Genomic DNA, 17,718 nt, shown 5'->3' on the forward strand with positions numbered 1-17,718 from the left:
TTTGCCTTTTACCAAATTGTGCCCCTATAAATGAGAGAAAGTAAGAAAATGTCAACTTTTAGATTGGGACTGGTTGCATTCTGATGAAACTGATTAATTTTCAATAAATCATCAGACTCAAGGATTTTCCATATCCTAAAAACAGAAATCCTTTGTCAACTTACAAGACAGGAACAACAGCTCTCCCTTTCATAACCAACGCAGCAATCGCAAACCAGGAAAGATTAAATAATCTTGTACTTTCTTTGGATTCTGCTAAATAATCTTAAGTTGAAGTCATTAATTTGAGCAGGGTGCCAAGTAGGCACTGAGGTATGATGGTCTTTCTAATAGAGAAGTTTTTCAATTAAGACCAGGAATAACATGTGCACACCTGATGAGAGCATTTTGTTCTCCACAGCCATTCCCTGAAAATTTTGAGTTTTGCCTTTGAAGACACACACACACACACACACATCCCGTAATATGCAGAACCATTCATTTCTTCCCCATTAACTGGGTAAGTTGCGGGGGGGGGCATGAAGAAGATGGAAGGGACCAGTGAATGGGTTTAGCATTACATTATAGTAGGCCAAGAAGCACCTTAGACATTCCTCCCCCCTTCCCGGAAAAGTTCACAGAAGATTCTACTGACTAGTGACAACCCTAGAAAAAAATTAACCCTACCAAGTAAAACTGTTCTCAGAAAATGAAGACCTTTATATTCCACAGTATAACCCCATCACAACAATAAACACCCTAAATTAACTGCAAAATACTTTGACAATAACAAATGAAGTCTCTGAAAATCCTGTAAGCAAAGCCTTAAAAAGCTAATAGAATGTAAAACCTAGTAAGAAGCCGTTTCTTCAACAGCCCAGAAAATAATATTTTATGAAATTCTATCCTCTTTTTTCTGACCCTGTATGACGAACCTTCCAAAAAGGGAAGCATCAGTGAACGGAGGCAAATTGTTAAATTTAAGTGCCCAAAGATGCTAACAAAGAAATTTTGGAAAAGTCACAATCAAAGAAAATAGCTATAGACACACAGACCAAGACACAAGTCCAGGGGCACATCAGCACCTGGCAGACCTGAGGAGTCAGCTTCCCAGTCAATACTCTCTCCCTGATGGAGATAAACTAGTATCTTAATTTGTTGGGGTGGGGGTGGGGGGGCAAAACTCCAACCTGGTCTCAAAGAAGCTCAACAACTGGTAAGGAAGAATTTTTAATAAGCAAAATGAAACTGTCCGCCACTTTTCTCATGTCCTAATTAAAACTCTGGGGCAAGGTTATGGCTCATAGGTCACTAACAGTTCTTACTCAATTTGTTAGTGCTAACAGCGAAAAAAAAAAATTTTTTTAACAGCGAATGTTTTAAAATGCAAGCATGTTCTGAAAATGAAGGCATATATTGAAACATCTCACTCTTCCCTCCTTGAAGCAGATTCCTGAGCACACTGAAATAGCAGGAAATTCTTTAAAAACATTTTTCCAGCACTTTCTATAAGTCAGGCTCAAGCCTGGTTAAATTGTTCATTAAAGAAACATTCTCCTCTTTATAGATCTGATGAAAACCTAAGGCTGTGGATCTGATATAATCCACAGAGAAAATAAACACTTTATAAGAGAAAACCGACCCAAGCAACTACCAAGAAAATCCACCAATGCTGTGAGTGAAAATTCTGCCCGGTGATTACCCAGAAAGTTGTCCCGTGATTTTCGCCTACCTTTTCCTGCTCTAAACTGCCTGGTTGTATTCATTCCTCTGACCCCTAAACTGGGGCAAATCCAAAGTTGCTGCCAGGGAAGGGAGCTCACCCCTTCACACAGTGGCTCACAGAAGCCTGATACCGCTTTCTTTCTCTAATGGGGCACTCCAGTTTATCTCTTTAGAGGAGGCTGGCTGAGAAACGCTTGGGCCAGGCTTTTTGCTTCTAACCTGCTGAGACCGACAACAGGCTGGGGGGCAAACACTTACAGACCCCAAGAGGAGAAACTGCCCATATTTCTTCTTGAGATTCTAGGAATTTGGGGTGGGGAGACTTAAGGGCTTTATCTCTGAAGGTCGCTGTGCAGTCGGATTTAAGTTCGGAAGCCATAATACGTGGAGTACTGCGAGGTAGCTGGAATTTTGAGAGGCTAGCGGAGTCGTCCAGGGATCTGGAAGGGCACGCACCTGCATCCGGGGCGCACAGAGAGGATTCAGAACCCACAGTGGGGATTCAGAGCATGCAGGCAAGTTGAGCCCCGTCCCCCCGCCCCGGGAGAACTCCAAGTTTAGAGAGCCCCTTCCAATGGAACCCTACCGAGGGCTCCTAGATGCAGAAGGAGCGTTCGCACAGTGAGGAGGGGATAGATACTACAGAATGCAGACCTAGCCTTGTGGCCGTGGCTGAAAGACGACATTTTTGAGAGGAGGAACTTACCGCACGTCCCCATAGGGTCCGGAGTAGCTCTCCATCCAGGGGCCCATCTCGCTTTTGACACAACTGGGGCTGGGGTAAGGCACTCTGCTCACCATGCCGCCAGGGTACCACACATCGGGTGGAGGGAAGTCGCTCTCCTGGCCCGCCAGCCCCTGAGATGGCCGAGAGTAACCATAGGGCGCTACGGTCCCCGCCTCGACCCCTGAGCCGCTGCCACCGCCACCGCCACAGGGCCCATACAGCTGGCCTTCTTCGCTTGTGAAGAGAGTGTGCCAGGAAGAGGCGGCTGCTGAGGGTGAACCGGATCCGGGTCCCGCTGCACCCCCGCCGTGCAGGCTCCCCAGGTCCCCGTAGCGGCATTGTGCTGCCGCTGCCGCCCAGGCGCTACCGTAGTCCAGGGGGTTCTCCAGCTTGATGCGGGCATGGGGGTGGGGGGGCGGCGGAGGAGGCGGGGGCCCAGCCAGGGCCAGTGGAAAGTTGTAATAGTCGCGACTCTGGTACGCTGCTACCTCATCCAGTGCTCCGGACTTGTAGAGAGACAGGGTGGACGGCAGATCAAGTGTCCCGGAGCCCCCTGCTTCGCCGCTGCCAGAGCAGCCTAGGCTCTCGCCATCCAGCCCTTTGGCGTAACCTCCCTTGAAAGGGGCATACTCAGCAGGTTCTTCAGTGTCCTTGCCTGGGCATTCGTCCAGTACAGAGCCTTTGCATTCAGCCAGCGGGGCGCAAGGAGTGGGACGTACAGGGGGTGGACCTCCCAGGAGTGGGGCGTACATGCAATCCCCCCGAAGGTGTTCCCCAGGACTCAGATGTTCCAACGCCTCCACACCCAAGCCCATGGACACCGACACTGCCTTACACAACTCCTTGGCGCTGTCTGAGATGGTTGAAGTGCCCCCTAGGTAACCGTCCTTGGAGGAGATGGAAGCCCCTGCGGCCTCTCTTGCTCTCCCGTTGCTGTTGCTGCCTTCGGATACTGCCTCCTGCTGCTGCTGCTGATGATGATGATGAAGGAGTTGCATGGTTCCGGCCTCACTCAGGATGTCTTTAAGGTCGGCGGAGCAGCTGCTTAAGGCTGGGAAAGTGGGGCCCAGCAGGGACAATGTGGATGGGGCAGCTGAGTCATCCTCCTCCGGAGGTGCTGGCGGCTGCTGCGGCAGCCCGTTGCCAGCGGTCGCGGCAGCTCCGGGCTCTGGGATGCAGCCGCTCTCGGGGTGGCCCTCGGAGGCTGACGGCTGTTGTGAAGGTTGCTGCTCCTTGTCCAGGGCCAGGTAGCCTGTGGGGCCTCTGCTCTGGGCTTGCGGAGAGCCATCCTCACCCTGCTGCTGCTGCTGCTGGCGGGGGCTGATCTCCTCCTGCTGCTGCTGCTGTTGCTGCTGCTTCAAACGGGCGCCGGGAGGTGCCGCGCTCGTCGCCTCAGGTTGCCGGGGTCCTGGGTTCTGGATCACTTCGCGCACGCTTTGGAACAGGTTCTGGAAAGCTCCTCGATAGGTCTTGGACTGCGGCCGGGAGTAGACCCTCCCCAGCCCTAACTGCACCTCCATCCTAGAGCCTGGCTGAATCTTCTACCTAATTCCCTTACTCCGCTTCCCCTTTTCTTGCTCCGAAGAGTTCAACAGGCTGCGATGCGGTAGGCGCTGCAGCTAGCTGCCCACCTGCGGGAAGCTCCTGGGAAGGAAACTTGGTGGAGCAACCACGCAAAATTCCTCTGACAACCTCAAAGTCTTGTGCAGAGTAAAACACGCGCTGGACACGATCTGCCCTGCTAGGCTCAGTCTGTACCTGGATACTTGGAGGGTAGATTCAAAAGAGGCTCAGATCTTGAGGAAAAATAAAAAGGAAACCCTACCCCTTCCAAAGTCAGTGTCCACTGAAGCTGGTGCAAATAAGAACAGCCTGTTGTTTTGTTCTTGTTCTGGGGGCTTTTTGTTTGGTTGGGTTTTTTGTTTATTTGTTTGTTTGTTGCTACTGAAGTCCTCACTGCCTTTTCATCTTTTGATCTCTGGTCCTGCGATCTGGGGGTGAAGAGGCAGGGGAAGTGGGAGAGTCGGAGGAACCAGGAGGCACGCCTTGAGTGCTGCCTAACCAGCCAGGTCCCGGCTGCAGTGCTGAAGCTGCTCCCCGGCTGCCCGGATCCTAGAGCTGTCTTTGCAACGTGCAGCTAGATCGCCCGCTCAAAGCCAAAGGGAGTTACCTCTCTGCAAACTCCTGCTGGCCGGGCTGCGCTGGCGGAGGAGGGGGGAGGTGGGGGCTGGCGAAGAGAAACTCTCCGAGGCAGCAGCCGGAGAGGAGACCCGGGGCGGGGGGGGGGGGGGCGGGGTGAAGGGAAGGAGGACAAAGGCAGCCCTCAGTCCTACCGGGCACTTTCCTTGCTTCCTCCGAGTCTCTAGCAGCTTTTAAAAACTTCACTGAAGAGGAAAGGGCAGCTCCGGGGCGGCGGCTTCGAAGCCGCCTTACTGCAAAAGGCGTTGGCTGACGCTGGAGTCAGGCTGGGGTTGGCGTGGTGCGTCCCTTCGGCTTCTGTCCCGCACCGGGGCGGCTAGCTCTGTCGCTTTCCCTCTGTCGTCTCCTCTGCCTTCAGGCTTGCTCCGGACCCTCCGCCTCTCCCGGTAATCTTTCTCCTGGGGATCTCGGAGGGGTGGCTGGGAGGTGCAGAGAGCAAATGCAACAGTTTGCGAGTCGGGTCCCGCCCCCGCCGGGCCGGCCTCTCTGCCTTCCCACCTCCTTTTTTACTCCCCTCCCCTTTCCTTTTCTCTCCTCCTCTCACCGAGCGCAAACGCTGGGTGGCTTTGGAGAAACAAGTGCTGGCGCAGCGTGGGTGAACGCGGGAGAGGGTTGCTGTAGCTCTGGAGGATCCCTGCCTCCTGAATACCTCCTGCTCTCTGGGATCACAGTTTAAGGCACCAGGGTTGAAGCTTTAACCTGAGCTTTTTTTTTTATTTGAGGACTACCCTCCCAGAGCGCCTGGAGGCACTCGCCAGAACAAACAAACAAACAAAACCCGGTGCCATCGAGTCGATTCCGACTCATAGCGACCAGATTTGGTTCCAAAGCCTAATCTCAAAACTGACGTTGAGTGTGTGTGTGTGTGGCGGGGCGGGGGGGGGAGGGCAGCAGTGAGGGAGTGGAGAAGGAGGCTTTAGGAGTACCAGCTCCTAATGGCTGCAAGGGGCTCTGTTCACCAACAGGGACGCGTAGAACGGTAGTGACTCTTGCAAACGGAGGAAGGAGCTATGGCCAATCCACCCGATACTTGGTGAAACCTTAGAGATTTCTCCAAAGGGTATATAGGGTCTCGTGGCAGAGTGCCAGTTACTCTAGGAACCCTCCACCCATGAACCAGAGCTTGTATCTACCCTATTCTCTTCCCTTCTTCCTGCCTGGAACTGCTTCTAACCACTCCTCACCTATCCAGACGTGCAAAGGCAAAATCTCACCCGGACAAGGAGGCAAAAACGTAAACAGCAGAACACTCACCATATACACGTACACCCTCGATTTGTCCAGGGCTTTGCAAACATTAGCTTGTATATAGGTCCTTGGTTTTCCAAGCTGCCTTTACATATTTTAAACTTGCGAACTACACTGTCCAAGGGATGGAACCTACATATGACCGTTCCTCTTGAGGGACAATCAGAAGTGGAGGGTGATGCGAGGTACTGCAACTGATTCTTCTGTGGGCCACCAGTCCCCCTCCCCACCCCCCAGCTCCTGGATAAAGAGGAGAGGCAGGTGGGAATGGAAGGGTAGAGGAAATGGTAGGGTGCCAGGAGTAGATATATAAGGAACTGAGGTTTCCCTTTATGCTGACAGCGGCGGCCCGGGACTCCCTAACTTTTAAACTCCTTAAACCTGTGCAGGGGCTGTCTGTCCCTAAAGATCGGTGGACATTTCGTCTTGGTCTCTTCTACTCTCTACAGGGAAAAGAGGCATTACAGCTTTATCTTGTGCACAGCCAAGCATTATGAGTATTTACTTAACCTGACCAACCGAGGTAATTCAGTCCTAAAGGCAGGGAAGAGTGGGTATGATTAGCTTTATTTTGCAGATGGAGAAGCTGAAGCAAGGGCGTAGTTTGTTGCAAGGGCATAGTTTGTTCTATGTTCCACAGTAAACAACAACAACAACAAAAACCAAACCCAATGCCGCTGAGTCGCTTTTGATTCCGACTCAGCGACCCTATCGGACAGGTAGAACAGTCCAAGGAGTGGCTGGTGGATTCACACTGCCAACCTTTTGGTTAGCAGCCGTAACTCTTAACCACTAGTAGAACATAAACTAGTCTTCCATCTCATCACTATTTTAGCTAGATTCATCAATCTCATGGGCACTTGGAAAAGGGCTATAAATGAACCTTCGAGAACACCAAGGCTTCTCTAAACTGTCTTAACTTCTTTGGAGGTAAAAAGTTATCTCCGGGGATTTTAATGGCTGCAGCCCTGCATGGACATATCATACCCCCATTGTTGGTGAGGAATCTCACAAATCATCCCTTATGGTTAAGAAACAACCATATTCATAGATATGTCAGTTGAACTGATGTATAGAGATTCTGCATTGTAACAGAAATATGTAATTAAAATGCATAGACACTTTAAACCTTATTTGAATAGTCATCACAACCTTCAGTTCCACCAAAACTTTGAATTATGATTGCTCAAAGGGAATTGAGTTGGTTGGCAGAACTGTAGAATGGAAAGAACAGGTCTTACAGCCAGGGAAACTGTCTACAGACTGGCAGTGAATCTCTTCCTCTCTCTCAGCCTCCGTGTCTTGTCTTGTGATTGAGGGGGGAGAGTAAGAGATTTAGCCAAAAGGTCTTTAAGGTCCCTTCCAACACTGATAATTTAGAGTGCCATAAGTGACTTGAATTTTCTTATTTACATCCAGTAGAGGGTGGGGCATGAAGGCTTTCTTTTTCTTTTATTTTCAGTTATCATTGAGTTGATTCTAACTCATGGTAACCCTATGTGTTGCAAAGTATAACTGCACTCCATAGGGTTTTCAAGTCTGTGACCTTTCAGAAGTATATTGCCAGGCCTTTCTTCCAAGGTGCCTCTGAGTGGGTTACAACTGCCAACTTTTCAGTTACTAGCGCTTAAGAATTTGCACTACCTGTTGTTTCTTCCTTTTATGATAAGGAAACTGTGAGGACAATTTAGGTACTGTGGAGCCAGTGTAAACTTTGGAATACTTTAGGCCTGGGTTTGAATGTCTGTTAAACTGCCATTTATTTACAGGGCAACTTTGGAGAATTATTTCTCACCTTAATTTTTTTTTCAGGCCTCTCTGCTTCTAATGTCAATCATAAAACTGTGAACAATAATACTGACTCTCAGAAGGCTGATGTGACAGTTAAAAGAGATCAGGTGTGCGGAACAACTTTGTAAACGGGGATGAATTTTACAACTCTCAAGGCTCATTTTGTTGTTTTTTAATGTATTTTTTCCTTTTATCCACTTTTTATAGTAAAAGTATATATAACAAAACTTTTGCCAATTCAACATTTTTACATGTACAATTCAGTGACATTAATTGCATTCATCATGTTGTGTAACCATCACCACTATTAGTCTCCAGATAGCTTCACCACCATGACAGAAACTCAGTGCCCCCCTAAGCAATGAATCCCTATCTTCCCATTCCGCCCATCTCTAGTAACCACTAATAAACTCTGGTCTCTATATATTTGCCTATTTCTTATAAGTGGGATCATATTTGTCCTTTCATGACTGACTTCTTTCACTCAGCATAATGTTTTCACGGTTCTTCCATGCTGTAGCATGTATTAAGACTTCATTTTTTAACGATGGCTGAGTAATATTCTATTGTGGAAGAACGTTTGGTGATCTACTGCTGAAAAATCAACCACTGTAAACCCTATAGAGCACAGTTCTACTCTGACACACATGAAGCTGCCACAAGTTGGCGTTGACTTGATGGCAACTGTTTTATTAAGCTTTTTTTTTATTTTTAGGGGTGATGCCATCAACAATTATATCATTATCAGGAAAGGTAAACTAATGTGAGCGTACTAGGGGTATGTACTTTATTTGAATTTTGAAATCTGATCTCCCCTTTCAAATCTTATTTTCCTCTCAATACTTTAGTTTTAAACTTACAGTGGTAAAATATATGTAACACAAAATTTGTCATTTTAACCATTTTTAAGTGTACAGTTCAGTGACATTAATTATATTCAGTATGTCGTGCAACCATCACCACCATCTATTTCCAAAAGTTTTTCATCATTTCAAACAGAAGCTCAGTAACCCTAAAGCAGTTAACTCTTAATCACTTGCCCCCCAGCTCATGGTAAAGAAAAAAAAAAGTTACCCTCAATTAGATCCAAATTCATGGGGACCCAATATTCCATAGTGTTCCCTGGAGTTCACCCTGGCTCATGGCAACCCTGACTCCTGGCAACCCTGTGTGTGCCAAGAGTAGAACTGTGCTCCACGGTATTTTCTTTTTCAATATTTTATTGTGTTTTTGGTGAAAGTTTATACAGCAAATTGGGTTCCCATTTAAAAATTTTTATGCAAATGTTCCATGACATTGGTTACAATTTTTGCAATGTGTCAGCATTCTCATTATTTCCATTCTGTTTATTCTGTTTCAATTGATCTAGTTTCCCTGCCCCTCCTTGCCTTCTCATCTTTGCTTTTGGGTAAATGTTGACCATTTGGTTTCATTTAGTTGTTTGTTTAAGGGAGCACATTACTCACGGGTGGTATTGTTTATTTTATAAGCCAATCTATTATTTAGCTTAAAGGTGACCTCCAGGAGTGTCTTCAGTTCCAAGTTCAAAGAGTATCTTAGAGCAATAGTCTTAGGGGTTCCTCTTGTCTCTATTGGTGCAGTAAGTCCAGCCTTTTTTTAGGAATTTGAATTTTGTTCTACATTTTTCTCCCATTCTATCCAGGACCTTATATTGTGTTCCCTGGTCAGAATGGTTGGTAGTGGTAGCCAGGCACCATCTATTTCTTCTGGTCTCAGGTTAGAAGAGGCCATGGTTCATGTGGGCAATTAGTCTTTGGACTAGTTTTCTCTATGAGTCTTTGGTTTCCTTCATTCTGTCTTACTCCAGATGAGTAGAGACCAGTGGTTGTATCTTAGATGGCTGCTGACAAGCTTTTAAGACCCCCAGGCGCTACTCACCAAACTAAGATGTCGAACATTATCTTTATGAACTATGTTACGTCAATTGACTGAGTTGTCTTACAAGACCATGGTCCCAAGCCTTTTAATCCAATAAACCAATCCTGCAAGGTGTTTGGGTATGTCTAGGAAGTCTCCGTAACTGTGCCTTCAATGTATTTTATACATGAGTATATATGCAGCACACTCAAATAAGTATATACACATGCCTACAGATACACCTATACATGCATGTGCATAAACTCACATATGTCTTACTATATACATATATATGCATACGTATTTTTTTTATATACCTACCTATACACTCAGAAGAAAGGCCTAGTGATCCACTTTTGAAAAAAACAGACATTGAAAACGCTGTGGAGCATAGTTCTACTCTGAAACGCATGGAGTTGCCATGACTCAGTGGTGACTGGTTTTGGTTATACCTATGTAACCACACTCATATTTTTTGGTTGTTATTACTGTTGTTGTAAAATTGTATATGTTGGAGCATTTACTGAAATTGTCCCTTATTCTTGCTTATTAGTGTCTTCATTTGCCTTGGTCAAGTTGTGCAGATTTTACCCACATTGGGTATTGCCCTTCCCATCATCCAAAATAACAAGTGTCTACTATCTAAAAAGTGATTCCCCCAACCACCCTGGTAAACATCAAAGAACATTGTGTGTATACCTATTCTTATGTTTTTATAAAAGCAAGACCATACAACATTTGTCCTTTTGTGACTGATTTCTTTCACTCTGAGTAATGTCCTCCAGATTCATCCATGTTATAAGATATTTCACATTCTCCTCATTATTATTTATAAAAAAAAATTACAGTTTTGTAGTATGTATGCACCAAAATTTGTTTAACCACTCATCCACTGATGGGCCTTAAGTTGTTTCCACCTTTTTGGCATTGTGAATAATGCTGTAATGAACACAGGTGTGCATATCTATTTGTGTCACTGCTCACATACCTCTAGGATATATACCTAGGGGTGGGATTGCTGGATCATAAGGTATATCTTCCTTTCGCTTTAGCTACTAGGTGTTCCAGAGCAAGTTTCAGAGTCTCTTCTAACATCCATTTTTGGATGACCTCTTGCTTTCTTCATGTATGATGTCCTTGAAGTCATTCCACAACTTGTTCGGTCTTCAGTCATTAGTGTTGAATGCATCAAATCTATTCCTGAGAAGGTTTCTAAATTCAGGTGGGATATACTCAAGGTTGTACTTTGGCTCTCATGGAGTTGTTCTAATTTTCTTCAGTTTCAACTTGAACTTTTATATGACCAATTGATGGTCTGTCACACAGTCGGGCCTAAGCCTAGTTCTGACTGATGATATTGAGCATTTCCATGGTCTCTTTCCACAGATGTAGTTGATTTGATTCATGTGCATTCCATGAGGTGAGGTCCACATGTATAGTCACTGTTTATGTTGGTGAAAAAAGGTATTTGCAAAGAAGAAATCTTTGATCTTGCAAAACTCTATCATGCAATCTCTGGCATCGTTTCTATTACCAAGACCATATCTTCCAACTACTGATTCTTCTCCGCTTCCAACTTTCACATTCCAATCACCAGTAATTATTGATGCATCCTGATTGCATGTTCCATCAATCTGAGACTGCAGAAATTGGTAAAAATCTTCAATTTCTTCATCATTGGCCTTAGTGGTTGGTGTGTAAATTTGAGTAATAGTCATATTAATTGGTCTTCTTTGTAGGCATATGGATATCGTCCTATCCCTGACAGCATTATACTTCACGATAGACCTTGAAATGTTCTTTTCATAGATTCATACCTCCTACATTCCATGTTCCAATTACTAATGGACGTTTGCAGATGTTTCTTCTCATTTTGAGTTGTGCCACATGAGCAAATGAAGGTCCCCAAAGATTGACTCCACCCATGTCAATAAGGTTGACTCTACTCTGAGGAAGGAGCTCTTCCCCAGTTGTCTTTTGAGTGACTCCCAACGTGAGGCACTCATCTTCTGCCAGAGTTCTGCTGCTATACATAAGGGTTTCACTGGCTAAGTCTTTTCAGAAGTAGACCAATGGTCCTTCTTCCTAGTCTGTCTTATTTTGGAAGCTCAGCTTCCATTAAAAAGACAGGAAAGAGGGAGATGAAGCCAAGATGGCAGAATAGACAGACCCTTCCAGTGAGCCCTCTTTCCAACAAAGACCCCCCAAAACAAGTGAAATGAGTGTATTTGTGACAAGCTGGGACCCAGGAGCTTCAAAGGCAAGCTTAGAAAATAAACTGAGGGGCAGGGGGAAGAAGAGACTGTTCAGAAGCAGAGAGGAGTTACTGGACCTGAATCCCAGGGAGCCCTCAGGCACCATTCCCGAAGCGGCGGTGGTGGCGGGCTGGTACCAGCTCCAGTTACAGTTTCCTCAGGGAGAAGCAGCCAGCCACACAGCCCACTCACACCTCTGAAACGTGAGGAGAACGGCGCTCTCAGCAAAAGCAAAGTACTTGCGTATATTTTAACACGCCCACCACCCGCAAAACAGCTTCAGCAGCTGAATCCCCTGGGCCTGAAATAGACCCTGGTGAGCACCTAGAGCCATTCTCCCCACCCTGGGGAAGGAAAAAATTTGCATTTGGGGGAAAAGATAATTTGCTACCTTCACTAACTGGGGGAGCTCAGGACAGAAGCAGCTCCTGTCCAGGCAAAAACTGTCCATGGGCTTTGAGCACCTTTCCCTTCTGCATGGACCTGTGTGGACCTATTTCAGGTGAATAGGCCCTTGTCGGCAGACTCCAATCATTTCAGCTGTGTGGTGGAGAGGTGGGTGTTTGATGTTTGATATTGCTTTGCCTATTAAACGAGGTCCCCACCTACCCACATCAAGGACCTAAGGACTGGTAGCTCCACTGAGGTTACCCAGCCACCAGTGACAGAAGTCCAGAGATAATTGGTACCTCCCAGTCTTTACAACCAAAAATTTTGGATGCCCATGGTCCATCTGCAGAACCCACCCACCTGGACACTCTAGGAAACAGGGACACGCTTTCCTCAGAGACACTCGGGGGTCAGTTCTCAGCCCCCTTCCTTTGTTCAGAGCATGATCCCCTGCTGCAATGAGATACCAGTATATATATGCCAATCACCCCGCCCCTCTAAGACTGTAGGATAGAGCCTGTACCACACACTTGATGATCAGCTACCTGGAAACCTGAGCTGAACTCATACAAGAGAACTAAATGGACTCCTAGACTGATATACCTGATAACAGCTCTAGCTAGCTGGGGACAGGACTTCAGAGCTCCAAAGGTGAAAATAATCAAGCTAGCTCACTCAAGCAACCCATAGGGGTATACCAAAACAAAACAAAGCTAGAAACTATGAAACTGTAAGCAAGCATAAACTAATACAATAACTTATAGATGGCTCAGAGACAACAGTCAATATCAAGTCACATAAAGAAGCAGACCATGATCACCTCAACAGGCTCTCAAAACAAAGAATCCAGGGATCTTCTAGATGAAAGTGCATTCCTGGAATTACCAGATCCAGAATACAAAAGTTTAATATACAGAACCCTTCAAGAAATCAGGAAGGAAATGAGACAATACACAGAACAGGAGAAGGAACACACAGACAAAGCAACTGAAGAAATTAGAAAGATTATTCAGGAACATAATGAAAAGTTTAATAAGCTGGAAAAATCTATAGACAGGCAGCAATCAGAAATTCAGAAGATTAACAATAAAATTACAGAAGTAGACAACTCAATAGAAACTCAGAGGAGCAGAATTGAGCAAGTAGAAGCTAGAATTTTGGAACTGGAAGAAAAATCACTCGACACTAATACATTTGGAGAAAAATCACATAAAAGAATTTTAAAAAATGAAGAAAACCGAAGAATCATGTGGGACTCTATCAAGAGAAATAACCTATGAGTGATTGGAGTACCAGAACAGGGAGGGATAACAGAAACTACAGAGAGAATTTTTGAAGATTTGTTGGCAGAAAACTTCCCTCATATTGTGAAAGATGGGAAGATATCTATCCAAGATGCTCACCGAACTCATATCAGGTAGATGTTAAAGGAAAGTCACCAAGACATATTATAATCAAGCTTGCCAAAACCAAAGATAAAGAGAGAATTTTAAGAGCATCAAGGGATCAACGAAAAGACACCTACAAAGGAGAGCCAATAACAATAAGCTCGGACTACTCGGCAGAAACCATGCAGGCAAGAAGCCAATGGGATGACAATTTTTAAAAAATTGAAGGAAAAAAAATTGCCTGCCAAGAATCATATATCCAGCAAAACTGTCCCTTAAATGTGAAGGTGAAATTAAGACATTTCCAGATAAACACAATTTGAGGGAATTTGTAAAAACCAAGCCAAAACTACAAGAAATACTAAAGGGAGTTCTTTGGTTAGAAAATCAATAATATCAGGTATCAACCCAAGACCAGAACACTGGGCAGAGCAACCAGAAGTCAACCCAGACAGGGAAATCGAAAAAAACAAAGCAAGACTAAAAAGAAAAAAAAAAAGCTCAAAACAGGGTAACAGCGATGATATTATATAAAAGAAGACAACACTAGAATAATAAAGAGGGACTAAGAAATGTAATCATACACCTTCCATGTGGAGAGGAAGATACGGCGATACAAAGAAATAAAAGTTAGGTTTAAATTTAGAAAAATAGGGGTGAATAATAAGGTAACAACAAAGGAGACAAACTATCCTACTCATCAAAATAAAATACAAGAAAAAAATACAGACTCAGCAGAAATAAAATCAACAACAACAAATATGAGGAAAGGACAATATGTAAAGATAATCTAGTCAGCACATAAAATCAAGTGGGAAAAAGAAACCGTCAACAACACACAAAAATAGACATCAAAATGATAGCACTAAATTCATATCTATCCATAATTACCCTGAATGTAAATGGACTAAATGCACCAATAAAGAGACAGAGAGTGCCAGAATGGATTAAAAAACAAGATCTGTCCATATGCTGCCTACAAGAGACACACCTTAGACTTAGAGAGGCAAACAAAGTAAAACTCAATGGATGGAAAAAAATATATCAAGCAAACAACAATCAAAAAAGAGCAGGAGTGGCAATATGACTTTCTGACAAAATAGACTTAAAAGTTAAATCCATCAGAAAGGATAAGGAAGGACACTATATAATGATTAAAGGGACAATACACCAAGAAGATATTATCATATTAAATATTTATGCACCCAATGAAAGGGATGCAAGATACATAAAACAAACTCTTATCAGCATTGAAAAGGGAGATAGACAGCTCCACAGTAATAGTAGGAGACTTCAACACACCACTTTCGGTGAAGGACAGGACATCCAGAAAGATGCTCAATAAAGACACGAAAGATCTAAATGCCACAATCAACCAACTTGACCTCATAGACATATACAGAACATTCCACCCAACAGCAACTGAGTATACTTTCATTTCTAGTGCACATGGAACATTCTCTAGAATAGGCTACATATTAGGTCATAAAGCAAGCCTTAGCAGAATCCAAAACATTGAAATATTACAAAGCAACTTCTCTGACCATAAGGCCATAAAAGTGGAAATCAATAACATGAAAAGCAGGGAAAAGAAATCAAACACTTGGAAACTCAACAATACCCTGCTCAAAAAAGACTGGATTATAGAAGACATTAAGGACGGAATAAAGAAATTCAGAGAATCCAAAGAGAATGAAAACACTTCTTATCAGAACCTTCGGGACACAGCAGAAGCGGTGCTCAGAGGCCAATTTATATCAATAAATGCACACATAAAAAAGAAGAAAGGGCCAAAATCAAAGAATTACCCCTACAACTTAAACAAATAGGAAGAGAGCAACAAAAGAAACCCACAGGCACCAGAAGAAAACAAAAAATAAAAATCAGAGCTGAACTAAAAGAAATAGAAAACAGAAAAACAGTTGAAAGAATTAACAAGACCAAAAGCATTTTTCTTTAAAAAAATCAACATAATTGATAAACCACTGGCCAAACCGACAAAGTAAAAAGAGGAGAGAAAGCAAACAACCCAAATAAGAGATGAGATGGGCGATATTACAACAGACCCAACTGAAATCAAAAAAATCATATCAGATTACTATGAAAAATTGTACTCTAACAGATTTGAGAACCTAGAAGAAATGGATGAATCCCTAGAAACACCCTACCTACCTAAACTAACACAAACAGAGATAGAACAACTAAATAGACCCATAACAAAAGAAGATTTTGAAAGGGTAATCAAAAAACTCCCAACCAAAAAAAGCCCTGGTCCGGATGGCTTCAATGCAGATTTCTACCAAACTTTCAGAGAAGAGTTAACACCACTACTACTACAGGTATTTCAGAGCATAGAAAAGCACGGAATACTACCAAACTCATTCTATGAAGCCACCATAGCCCTGACACCAAAACCTGGTAAAGACACCACAAGAAAAGAAAATTATAGACCTATATCCCTCATGAATGTAGATGCAAAAATCCTCAACAAAATTCTAGCCAATAGAATTCAACAACATATCAAAAAAATAACTCACCATGACCAAGTGGGATTCATACCAGGTATGCAGGGATGGTTCCACATCCGAAAAACAATTAATGCAATCCATCACATAAATAAAACAAAAGATGAGAATCACATGATTTTATTGATTGATACAGAAAAGGCATTTGACAAAGTCCAACACTCATTCATGATAAAAAAATCTCAGCAAAATAGGAGTAGAAGGAAAATTCCTCAACATAATAAAGGGCATTTATACAAGCCAATAGCCAACATCAGCCTAAATGGAGAAAGCCTGAATGCATTCCGACTGAGACTGGGAACCAGGCAAGGATGCCCTTTATCACCACTCCTATTCAACACTGTGTTGGAGGTCGTAGCCAGAGCAATTAGGCTAGATAAAGAAATAAAGCGCATCCAGATTGGCAAGGAAGAAGTCAAAGTATCTCTATTTGCAGATGACAGGATCTTATACACAGAAAATCCTAAGAAATCCTCCGGAACACTACTGAAACTAATAGAAGAGTTCAGCAGAGTATTGGGATACAAGATTAAAAAAAAGCAGAGTATTGGGAAAGATAAACATACAAAAATCAGCTGGATTCATCTACACCAACAAAAAGAACACTGAAGAGGAAATCACCAAATCAATGCCATTTACAGTAGCCCCCAAGAAGATAAAATACTTAGGAATAAATCTTACCAGAGATGTAAAAGACTTATACAAAGAAAACTACAGTACACTTCTGCAAGAAACCAAAAGAGACTTACATAAGTGAAAGAACATACCTTGCTCGTGGATAGGAAGACTTAACATTATAAAAATGTCTATTCTACTAAAAACGATCTATACATTTAATGCAATTCCGATCCAAATCCCAACGACTTTCTTTAATGAGATGGAGAAACAAATCAACAACTTCATATGGAAGGGAAAGAGGCCCCAGATAAATAAGGCATTACTGAAAAAGAAGAACAAAGTGGGAGGCCTTACTTTACCTGATTTTTAGAACCTATTATGCCACCACAGTAGTCAAAACAGCCTGGTACTGGTACAACAACAGATACATGGACCAACGGAACAGAATTGAGAATCCAGACATAAATCCATCCACATATGAGCAGTTGATATTTGACAAAGGCCTCAAAACAGTTAAATGGGGAAGACAACTTTTTTAACAAATGCTGCTGGCAGAACTGGATATCTACCTGCAAAAAAAATGAAATACCTCACTCCACGCACAAAAACTAACTCAAAATGGATCAAAGACCTAAATATAAAATCTAAACGATAAAGATCCTGGAAGAAAAAATAGGAAAAACGTTAGGAGCCCTAATACACTGCATAAACAGTAAACGAAAAATTATAAAGAATGTAGAAGAACTAGATAACTGAAAAAAACTGGGAGCTCCTAAAAATCAAACACCTATGCTCATCCAAAGACTTCACCAAAAGAATAAAAAGACTACCTACAGACTGGGAAAAAGGTTTTAGCTATGACATTTCCGATCAGCGTCTCATCTCTAAAATCTACATGGTACTGCAAAAACTCAACTACAAAAAGACAAATAACCCTATTAAAAAATGGGCAAAAGATATGAATACACTTCACTAAAGAAGACATTCAGGTAGCT

The 17,718-nt window shown here is 43.4% G+C and overlaps 1 protein-coding gene across 1 annotated transcript in view; it reads right to left on the reverse strand.

Moving 5' to 3' along the window:
• AR (androgen receptor) overlaps positions 1 to 5,088 on the reverse strand; it is a 242,067-nt gene extending 236,979 nt beyond the window's left edge. Inside the window, exon 1 of the mRNA XM_049871628.1 lies at positions 2,411 to 5,088. Within this exon, the coding sequence (XP_049727585.1) occupies positions 2,411 to 3,951 (1,541 nt within the window). The 5' untranslated portion in view covers positions 3,952 to 5,088. The remainder of the gene's footprint in view (positions 1 to 2,410) is intronic.
• Positions 5,089 to 17,718: the final 12,630 nt, after the last annotated feature.

Source organism: Elephas maximus, chromosome X (assembly GCF_024166365.1).
Source record: "Elephas maximus indicus isolate mEleMax1 chromosome X, mEleMax1 primary haplotype, whole genome shotgun sequence".
Taxonomy (NCBI): Eukaryota; Metazoa; Chordata; class Mammalia; order Proboscidea; family Elephantidae; genus Elephas; species Elephas maximus.